Here is an 11,990-nt window from a genome sequence, read left to right as displayed (position 1 = left end):
CTACATAAAGGAGGAAAAGATAAATAAATAAAGGGAATCTTGGCTTCAGCAGTAGTATCAAAACACATCAGTGATTATGTTTCATTTCATAAGGCTTAAATTAATTGATTGCATTGTGTGACTGTGCACTGATAAACGTTTTGGCCTTAATGAGTAAGTAATCCAGTAACACACAGCCCAGCGACTCCCAGCGATACCATATTCTTAACCATTAATATATTCACACATATTAGGGATATATGTGACAAGACAATTACATTTGAGTTAAATACTTGTATATGGAAGTGATTATGTGTTACTGTCATGCATTATGACTAAAATAAAAACATGATTAGTAGATTCTACTGTGAAAATGTAAAGCTTGAGTATCTATTGGTTCAGTGATATCTTTCCTACGTGAATACGACAGACTGTGAAAACAACTTAACAGTAAATGCTGGTAGCCACGTATGAACATTAATTTTCATCATTTATAGCGAACATCAGGTAAAGGTGTTTTAAATGCTAGAATTCTCCCATTCAACAAATACGAAACATTGCAGTTTTAAGTATATCCCATTACTCTCACAAATGCCGTCATTCTTATTGAGTGGTTCCAATTAAGAAGTAAAATGATTAATAATTTACACTGTAAGTAGAACAAATTGTTTTTGTTTGTTTTTTTGTTTTTTTACCAAAATGTGATACTTATACAGTATATACATGCCTTGAGCGAAAAGGAAATGTTATGAAGTTAAGAATCTTAAATGGACAAACATGATTGACAAAAAATGATGTCTTCTTTTTTTTTTGTTCCACCAATATTTAGATCAGCTAATATACAAACTTGATGGATTTAGGGATTCCAAAGTCTAACAACAATTTTCACTAGTTACCACATTTAGCAGATATATTATACAGCCTTAGCAAGGTTGTCTATTCATTGTAGAAATCAACAAAAGAACAGAAATAATGATACTGTATTCTCAAAAACACTTCCAACCATTCATCAATATAATGAAAATTTGGTGACCGTAAAATATGTATTGATGTTTTTCAGAAATAAAAATGGAAATTTCAGTTACTTTTGTCTTGTGAAAATCATCAAGGTGTTCCATCACATCAGACCTCATTATGAATTGGCGTTAAAGGAATAGTTCACCCAACAATGAAAAATTCAGTCAAAGTTTACGTCGTTTCAAACCCGTATGACATTCATTACTGTGAAACAAAAAAGGTGTTATAATGAATATCTCAGTTTGTCTTTTCTATACATTAGCAGTGGATAGTGATTCACTTTAAAACTTAAAAAAGGACCCAAAACATCATAAAAGTAGTCCATACGACTCCTGCATCATATCCCAAGTCTTGCGAAGACATACGATAGCTTTTAGTGAGAAACAACCCAAAATTTAAGTCATTTTTTGATTGGAAAAACTTGATGTCCATTGCTCGTTCACGGTGCTAAAACACAACGTATGCCTCTGTGAAGAGCTTCTCTTGCTGCTAAAGTAATTTGAGTATGAAATGACATCAGGGTCTGTAAATTAAAAGGAATATTTTTGGGTGAACTATCCCTTTAATGCTGCTGTTCTACACGTTGAGTCGACCTGCAGTGAGACGTGCTTGTTTTTCCCTTAGCCTAAACCTCACGCTGTGGATCAAGCAGGTGGGCGACAAACATTTAGCTTGTTTTTGGTCATTGTAATAATAATTTACACTGCCTGGCCAAAAAAAAAAGTCTTTGTTTGGATTGAAATAAGCAGATACTTAAGAGCCTATGATTGGATCATTATTGTAGTCATTAATATATTTCAGCTGGCAACAATTCTTTTAACCCTAACTGATGCAGTGTGTATCTTCTCATTTCTTAAACAACCATGTCAGAACAAGCCTCTGGAGGCAGTGTAATGATCTGGGGTTGCTTCAGTTGATCAGGTCAAGGCTCATAAATGTTTTGCAGCAATAAAATGAAGTCAGCTGACTACCTGAATGTACTGAATGACCAGGTTATCCCAGCAATGGATTTTTTCTTCCCTGACGGCACGTGCATATTCCAGGACAACAATGCCAAGATTCATCAGGCTCAAATTGTGAAAGAGTGATTCAGGGAGCATGAAGAATAATTTTCACACATGAATTGGCCACCACAGACTCCTGACCTTATCCCAATTAAAAGTCTTGGGGATGTGCTGTAGAAGACTTTACGGAGAAGTTCAACTCTCCCGTCATCAATACAAGATCTCGGCCAAAAATTAATGCAGCTCTGGATGGAAATACATTTTCTGACATTGCATAAGGTTGTCAACGAATGCGTGCCATAATCAAAACTAAAGGCGTCCAACGAAATATTAGAGTATGTAGAGTATTTTTATTATAATTTTTTGGCCAGGCAGTGTATGTAAAATGTTGAGGTTTGGATAAAATGTTGTTTTGGATCGCTGATGGCCTGTTAATTGATTTGACCAATGAGACGTAGCCTTAAGAGCACTGAAAGTTTGTTTCAAACAACTTTTTTCTTTTTCTTTTTACTTTGTCATCTCTTCTGCTGTTATGAGATTTCTCATCTTTGGAACAACGGTTGTGTAAATAGCTGAAAGGATGAAATATTGTATGTTTCCCGCCTCTTTCATCGCCCATGAATCTGTTGTTATGACAAAACTCTGAGCACGGGGCCATTCAGTGTGGGAATATTCAGACTGGTGCAGAACCAAGTTTCATGAGACCCAAGCGAAGAGTGGAGATACATCATCATAGTACATCGACACGATTGGGCTGTTCTTTGCTTGCGTGGATGCTAACCGAACCACTTTAGTCTATTTGTTAACCAGAGTAAGTTAAGCTTAAATACAAGGTGAATGCTCTGTGGTATACACTAAGACCTTCTGTGGAACTATTCATTTACTTACCAATCTCTACATTTCAAGTACAAAATACTGATTTTAGCAATAGTGTGAGCTGTCAGTTTCACATCATTTAATGGTAATTTGGAGAATGGAGCATCTATACGTACCGATAACAATATTAACACCTAAAAATCAGCAGAGTTAAAAACGGAACCTCCCTCACTAAGTCTGAGTATATTTTTACTACTGTACATCACTTTTTTTTTTTTTTGGAGAAATATCACAATAAATGGTTTTAGCATGAATCACACACACACACACACAAAAAAAAAAGAATAAAAAAGAAAATGTAAAAACTATTTTCAAAAATCATAACGCTGAAGATAAAAAGCAAGCAACCAATCAGAGGTCTACAGAAAAACATGAAGGCATTGACTGATATTCAACAGACGTGTGTATTTAGGCACTGAAAGAGAATGCGGGAATGAGTCCTTTACTGAAAGATGGCTGCAGATTATTTTTCTTTTTCGGATGTTTAACATTTGGAGATTTAGGAATTTTTACACTATTTTTGGGTGTCTTACAGCTATGTAATGATTATAAAAGGTGACATCTTCAGCAAATAAGTCACTTGTAAAAAGTAGCAGATGAGATTGGAGAGCTGTTATCGGAAAAAAAACAAATAAAACAACAACAAAGGAAAGTAAAAGTGTGAAAAGAAGCTTCCTCTGCTCTCTGAAGGAGTTCCTACATGGTGCAGGGAAGCAGGGGAGGAATGAGATAAGAACGAGGGGGAGCAGAGTGCCACTTGCAGTCTAAATGAAATACTCTTTCTTCTCTTCTGCATGTGCATGGTTGCCGTCAGCATTAATGATGGCTGTATCTGCGTCCGGGGCGTCGTCCGCTCCTTTGGCCTCATTTGTCAAATACGTGCCTGAACAAAACACAAGGTCTTGATTGAAAAACCAACATGATTTCACTGAAACTTTGATATCTATTTATGCGTTCCGTATAAAAGGAAACATTATCAAGGACAAAGTGGCAGAAACTCAAAATGGCAAGTCTGTGTTGGATAAGTACTATTTTGAGCATATTACTAGTATAAGAAATGCTATTTAACTTGTGATGTCTCTTTAAGTAACACATTTAAACTATAATATGCATATATAACATTGTATAACATATTGTGTTTTCTTGAATATGTAGAATATGTAGCATCTGCCTACAGAACACAATATCCAGAAACTTAAAACAAAATATTTGCATTGCCTTGGTCAACTACACATACACAATCATATTATTTTGTTCTGCCTTGGTCAACTCAATCCATGCACACTACAGTATGTTTACAGTAGATGTTATTTTTTTTACTTTCTTGTATTTACAATATCTTCATATATATCTGAGATTACCTGTAAAATAAACAGAGTTTTAGTGAAAGTGAAGGAAAAACTCACCTTTATGCCGGGCCAGATAGCGTCCCAATACAACAATTAAGCACAAAGTAACGAAAACGACGACAGCAACTACTCCTCCAATCAGAGCATGATCTGGCCCACGTTGCTCCAGGGCATTAGGATCTGTAAAAAGGGACATGGCGAGAGAAAGAGAGAAAGAAAAAAACTTAGTTGGCAACATACACTTTGTCATTTCATCGTATTTTGTTACCTTCTATGTAGGGCTACCGAATTAATGTGTTAATTTAACGCGATTAATTATCTAAAAAATAATGCAGATTTAATTTTTTACAGTTAATCATGCCTCCTGACCCATGTGTATATTCCGTAATTTCCTACCATTACAGCAATTCAAACTTGAAATACATGTAACATTGCCCAATTCCCAATGCACTCTAAGTCCTCGTGGTGGCATAGTGACTCGCCTCAATCTGGGTGGCTGAGGACGAGTCTCATTTGCCTCAGCGTCTAAGACCGTCAATCCACGCATCTTATCACGTGGCTTGTTGAGCGTGTAAACACAGACGTAGCGCATGTGGAGGCTTCACGCTATTCTCCGCGGTGTCCACGCACAACTCACCACGAGCCCTACTGAGAGCGAGAACAACATTATAGCGACCACGAGAAGGTTAACCCAATGTGACTCTACCCACTCTAGCAACCGGGCCAATTGGTTTTCTTAGGAAGCCTGACTGGAGTCACTCACCACGCCCTGGATTCAAACTTGCGACTCCAGGTGTGGTAGACAGCATCTTTAGTGGCTGAGCTACCCAGGCTGCCTGTAATACGTTTTTTTTATGATATGCACAATATTGAAATATGTATATATATATATATATAAATAATATTATTTAAATTATTACATATTTATATAGAATTATCTGTATTTGGGGCCTTTTTCTGCAAATAATGACGTTTTTAATTGTGATGAATACAATTTAACAATCATATGCAATTAATTAAATTATAATTTTTCATTGATTGACAGCCCTACTTCTTCTATACACAGAAGGTTGACTACAGTTTATTTAGTTTTAAGTACAACAATTGTCTCCTCTTTCTCCTCTGTTTGTTCATCTGATCTTAGAGCTGGTCCAGAAGTGTCCTAAAGACCGGTTGAGCCAGATGGTGGTTTGACAGGGATCCATGCATGCCAGATAGAAAGTACAGAGAAAGACAGCAGCCCCACAAATACATACTGGCTTTGTACCTAAACCTAATGAGCTGCCTTGAGTATTAAGGCTTGTTAGGTGTGTAAAGGTGCTCTGTGTTTTTCTCAAGTCATAAGGCTGCATTGCATGCATCAATTGCAAGGAAGTCAATTGCAGAATGCACTGCAGTAAGATCAACCACAATGGCGGACGAAGCAAGAGAAATTGAGATTATAAATGTATTCATAATTCTTTCACACAATAAAAATACCTAAATAAAAATTGACTATTTTACCCAAATATTTGTGTGCCATGTATTTCATGTAATGTGTAGTACTGTCATTAGCATAGCAACATGCTAACGCCAAACTTTCTTAAAAAAATTAGAAGTCGAGTCTCCCATGCATTTTCTGTATGACACACTGAGCTGTGGCTTATGTAGAGTATACCAAACCGGTCACTTATGGGGTTCCACTTCAGTTAGCATGCAACCTTTGAAGGCAGCTCCCTATGAGTGCAGTAGTCAGCAAGGCAGTTCACTAAGTTTGGGAAAAAAGCAACTGTTTCCCCTGTTCTCAGCTACCCATAATTAACAAAAAACAGTCAATCAAAAACAAGACACTTGAGGCTTTGACCAGGGCGTTACATGATACAAAACCTGCTCTCCAAATTGGCTTCTGGCTGACCTCATCACATCCACAGCTGACCACAACTACAAACAATGAAATCAATGACCAGAAATCTCTGTAGAACCTTCAAGCATATTGCAAATGTAGAATACAAGCCTGGTCTTATTTCTCTCTCCTAGCTGTGGTTCTTTATTATCTCCCTGCTTAGTGCTATTTGGAGAGGTATATTATAATTGACAGCATGTATTGCATCTGCCATGGCATTTGTGTTTAATCCGGGCTGTGCTTTGTGCTGCAGGAGCTTCCTAATAACTGCCTGCAATTACTGTATCAGGCGCATAAAGCTGGGATAAACTCAGGGCCGGAGAGTCATTCAAACAATCCATCAGCTCTCATTTCAGTGATGGAGAATCCCACTTCGGATCAGCCTCGTCTGGGAGCCACAGTATCTGTTCCATCCCTTTGATTGACATCTCATAGATGCTCTCTCTCTCTCTCCCTCCCTCTCTCAATAATATCATTTCTTCCCTTTGTTGTGTTTACAGAAGGACTATAAAACCTACACGCTGCATCTGACTTCCCAGTGACAATCAATCACAATAAAAAACAAAATTTGTGCAGATCTCTATCACCCTTTTATCGGCTCGCTGAAATATGAAATGTGGAATGGCTGCTTGTATCTGACAGGCACATGTTTCTGAATTTCCAACAGTGAAAGGCTGCGGTATTAAATTCTCTAAATTTTTTGGACATCGATAAATCAAACTTAAGCCGCAAGAAGTACCTCACTGCAGGTGCGGCTGATTTTAGTTCAGCCATCAAACAGCCTGTATTTTACCTCTTTTTGACCAAAAGGCTCCTGGTGCCCAATCTGAAGCCATTCCACATGTGTTCCCACCACAGAAAAGTTTGTTATGGGCCAGAAAAACTCTCTGCACTGGCACCTTAAGCATGCTGGCTTCGAACCTGGAATGTCAAACGTCAGAGGTTGGGGGCGGTATACAACACGATCACACGAGAAATCGTTTCTGCAACCTGAAATGGACCCCATTCTACCATGTTACTGACAAGTGCCATCTCCCATTTAAAATGTTTGCATCAATTCAGTTATGTTGTGTATGTTTTTCTGTGGCACTACTGATAGCGTATTGCACGAGCAACCTCAGAGACACAGGTTCTGGACCTGTGGAAACCAGGAAGTAATTGAGTTCACATAATTAATGATTAAAATGTCAATTTTTTACTCTAATGATGTTTAGATTTAGGATTAGGGCATATGTTTAAGAGATATGGGTTGCTGTTGACTTACATAATTTACAACTAAAAATACAACTTGAAGGCAGCTCCCTATGTATACAATAGACAGCAAGGCAGTTCAAAACCAAGAATAAGACTCCAAAGGCATTTTTGTTTGTGGGCAGGCTATGCAGCAAGCAGTCAGTGACATCATTGTTTGGCTCTCAAGTCAGTCACAAAAAGGGAAGGTTCTGAGAGAGGTTTGCAGATTCCCAAACTGAGCACCAGTGATGAACCAGCTTTGGCACCAGCACCATATTGGTGGAAAAGGGATATGGTCAAAACAAATTCCAGGCATTGCCTTTCAGAATATCTGAACTTGTGCTTGTTCAGACAATGTTGTCCCTGAATATTAGGCCTTAAATCCCAAGTACATCCTTCTGTGTTGTGATAATTAGCCCTCATCGGTTTTAGCTCTATTTTTATCATTGTGCAATGGGGTTGCCATGTTAAGAGCTTTCCTAGGTCAAGTCCATTGGCACTGTGTGGGGTCTGGTAATTTCTAACTATAAGAAGCATAACTTAAACAATTAGAGAAATGGAGTTATTTGGGCTATTTCATTAGTCAAAGCCCACGAATAAAGCTGGGCTCATATAGGAGTGTACTGTCCCATTCCCATTCCCCTTTATCTTTTTCTCTTTCATCATTTCTCATTTATTTCTCTCTGCTTCGTCTGTAACTCTACACCAACTAAACTCATCTGAGCTTTTTGTCCATATATATATACTCTGGGTTTAACGGAGTGGGATCCACTAGCAGAGAAGTGATATGTTACCGTTCCCCTTGCACACATTATCTTTTAATAAGGCTTGCGACAGTCCTTGCTTCACGATTTAATATTGCAGAACTGCACGCAAATTCCTATTTTAATATTTATAATTTCTTTCCCCGGCCCCAGCATTGTGTGTCTCTGGCAAATTTAACAAATGAATGGCAGTGAAACTGCACAACTCTGATAGTGTGGGGTAAAACTCACCGAAGGCACATCTGAGAAGGGGCTTTCAAACCAGCTGTGGCTAAACAAGGCTGAAAACGGCAACAGCACACGCAAACCCTGCAGTCACATGAATTCTTAAAGGAACACTTTGAGAGGAGAAACATGTCGGAAACAGTCTCTTGACAAATCCACATGGCAGGAGGGGTTATGAAGAGGCCTCAAGGGGGCAGGAACAGCAGGCTTGGCCATATTGCTCTCTTGTAAGGATAACATTTCAAGGTGAGCATTCCTATTACCTCCACATGCTGACTCGAGCCCTTGAGACTTGTTAACGTATTGTTACCGTAATCTTGGAGATATTTGTATAAATGCCTTAAAGGCTGATGGTGAGCGTGGGCTGAGTGCAAAATGGATGTAGGAAAGTAAATGTGAATGCTTCAGTGATCTTATTTACATTGGTGAGCTATTGAAGGACAGCAACAGAGAAAGTGCTGAACTGGAAAGCTTCACCTTCATGGTACAATCAAACAGTGAAAATTAACATTTACAGGGCGACTGGTGATGTGCTTCCAAATCGAAAGGTGCAGAAAGACGGTTGGCCTTCTAAAAGAATTACAACATATCAAAACACCACACTCGTTCTGAGAAAAAGTCTATGCAGAAGGCACATTGAATGGAAACCTCTTTATAAATGGCCTAATATGAAATTCCTGCACATGCTATTCAATGGTATTTATCATTTGATTGCTGTATGCATGATTTGCGCAGACTCGCGGATTAAAATGTTCCAACACAATCAACTGGAAGCAAACCAAATTACGCATAAATTGTTAAACGCAGTGGAATGGAAAGATGCCGTTATTAACCAAATTATGAGTTTAAGTGTGAGCTCATTAGACTTGATTAGAAACTCATCTGAAAATTAAGCTGTTTACCAAAGATACATCAACATTAGTCTGAGACTCTGATTTCTAATTTCTCTATGTCTGATAGAAAATAAGCATTCCTCAAATTTCTAGCAAATTCAAGGCACACAATAAGGTTTACAAATAATGCCACTAGCATCAACAAATGGAATAAAACAATGACTCATATTAGACCCCCAAAACCTATATATATATATATATATATATATATATATATATATATATATATATATACTGTAGATTCATGCATACATATCATATAACTTCATATAAAAGCCAATTTGCCTAATTTGTTTTTTATTGCAAAATTTCCATTGCACAGATAGACATACCTACAAGCCCCCCAAACAGGTTAATAAAACATTCCAAGAAGGTTTTACGAGTGTTTTACTGTCTCTATCAAACAGTCTAAACCATGGTCTCAACCAGTGTTGGCTACTTTCCCAGTTAATGGATTTTTTAATGTCCTTTCTATCCGAGAGGGCATACGACTGTTCAGCATCGGCATGAAGACTTTATAGTTCCTGTTCTCTCTCTGTACCTCTCAACAGAAGCCATCCAATTAAATCATATTATGGTCTCTATGACTATGTAAATAACTAAATAAAGATACATACTGGCTTAATGTACTGTTTAATAAGTCAATTATTCCACATTTTCTGCTGAGACATAACATGTGACAATTTGTTTCTAATGGAAAAGCGGAACTTTTACCAGTCAGAAACAGAAGCAGTTGGTGTCATGGGTCCACATGTTTGGGCCCATATGTCTATATGTCCAAGGACTTTATTCACAGTAGCGCCAGCTTCAATTTTAGATGGGAATGACAATGAGGCTATGAGGGACAGACTGTTTCTTCAATGGGTTGTACTGTTGTTTGGAGGGTATTTGATTGTTCTGCTGATGAAAAATTTTAAAAACCTCTAACCGAGAATTGTGGGAAATTAGATGTGAATTAGGATCTTTATACTGTACAGCTTTAAACAGTAGATGCCATTAAAAAGACTTCTACATAAGTCTATCCCTCACAGCCTCATTTTCATTCACGCCAAAAATCTAATATGGCACTACTGTGAATAAGGTCTATAGCCATTAATAGTCTAAACCAACCATCCCATTCACTCTAGGAGGTGAACACTCTTAGAGTGAATGGGATGGTTGGTTTAGACTATAAAGCTACTTTATCCCAAAAATATTTTTGTGAAAATGAAACTAATAATATCAATTCTTGGCAGAATATCGATACAGTGTTGTGAGGTGAGGTAAAATATTGCTATAATTTGAATAATCAATTTCCCCCCTAACTCTAATTCAGTCTTTATTCAAATACAAAGAAATAAAATAGCAATTTTCCCTATCCACATCCCTTTTCACAGCACAGCAGCCTCTGAAATGCCCTGCAAGCATTCAGAAGAGTGATTTACATACCGGATGTAATTGATAGTTGATCTTAAGCCAAACGGGGGCACAAGGGACCGCTGACTTGGTCAGCACGGTTTAATTAGATTTTCAAAACAAATTACAGCTTCTAATTGTGGTTAAAAAGGTAGGTCTGATGAGAGACACAATGATTGAACCCAAATAGGGTGAAAAAGAAAACAAATACAGGTGATATCCACTGAGAGGCATAAGCAAATTATTAAAATGATTTGGATAGTGTATTGCGGAGAGGGTCAGTGTCCACTGAGATATTACATGGTAACATTCATAATTAGGCCATCATACTTTAAACTTGATCTGCAATGAATGTTGAGAACAAAAAGAGTGTTCATTCGGGCAAATTAGAGCAGCTTGAGGCTTCCAGAGGATTACTTAAAGTGTCTCCTTCCTTGGCAACAAAATGAATAAGGCAACTGTTCTTCGTAATTCATATTCAGTGGCAGAGTTTAATGATTTTGTATTTTTTCTTTTCTTTTAAATTGTTACCATAAGTCTGCCCTCGACATGACTTAATGTGACAGATCATCAATAACCACGCTGCCTGACTGAGGAAAAAGACCTTTGCATTACATTTTAATTCCTCCTGTGTTCCGTCACTTTCAGAAAGGAGAGGTAGGCAAGCAGTCGGGACTGCTGTCTCAATATTTAACTGACCCTCCAGGGACACGGCAGCTGAAAATTTGGCTTTATCCATTTAAACAGAGCAAGTTTTTGCTGATGTCCTCTGGCAGACCCTCAGAGGTAGTGCTTTTTCATCTGAGTGTATCTTTTAGCACCTTATTTGTGGAGTAAAATCAATAATCCTGCAATGTTTGTTGATATGTACTTAAAAATTATTGAGGATAAATAAACTACATGTTCAAAAGTACGTGTACACCTCTTTCTAATGAATGGGCTTGGCTATTTCAGGCCTCATCATGTGGCCATATTCCAACATCTAGTGGAAAGCCTTCCCAGAAGAGTGGAAGCTGACATAGCAGCAAATCCTTAATAATGCCCATGGTATTAAAATTAAACGTTCAATATATGGGTGTGGTGTTTCGGGTGTCCACATACTTTTGGACATATGTGCAGCAGAATTTATGATCGAAGACCAGCCTGTATTTCATTAACTTTTTACGTAACACTTCTAAATTAAAACTTGGAGTTTCTGCTAATCACAATAGCTAGCTGCTCTTTTAAAGAACCTTGATGGTAACCTTTGTTCTGCCCTAACCTAACCCCTAATCCTACCCTTAACCCTGACCTTGGTAGCAGCAAATTCGAATGCTGCATGTTTTGCAGAACAAGGTTTACCATCTTTTACCAAAACAGAGCTACAAATATTC

The 11,990-nt window shown here is 37.8% G+C and overlaps 1 protein-coding gene across 3 annotated transcripts in view; it reads right to left on the bottom strand.

The window, feature by feature from the left end:
- Nucleotides 1-3,256: 3,256 nt before the first annotated feature.
- Nucleotides 3,257-11,990, bottom strand: part of LOC127636505 (cell adhesion molecule 2-like) — a 556,717-nt gene continuing 547,983 nt past the window's right edge. For all 3 annotated transcript variants that reach the window (XM_052117020.1, XM_052117023.1, XM_052117021.1), the window contains 2 exons: nucleotides 4,283-4,405; nucleotides 3,257-3,759 (listed from right to left, as the gene is read on the bottom strand). In XM_052117020.1, coding sequence (XP_051972980.1) covers nucleotides 3,641-3,759; nucleotides 4,283-4,405 — 242 coding nt within the window. In that variant the 3' untranslated portion in view covers nucleotides 3,257-3,640. The remainder of the gene's footprint in view (nucleotides 3,760-4,282; nucleotides 4,406-11,990) is intronic.

Source organism: Xyrauchen texanus, chromosome 44 (assembly GCF_025860055.1).
Source record: "Xyrauchen texanus isolate HMW12.3.18 chromosome 44, RBS_HiC_50CHRs, whole genome shotgun sequence".
Taxonomy (NCBI): domain Eukaryota; kingdom Metazoa; phylum Chordata; class Actinopteri; order Cypriniformes; family Catostomidae; genus Xyrauchen; species Xyrauchen texanus.
This window is presented reverse-complemented; position numbering and strand designations above follow the sequence as displayed.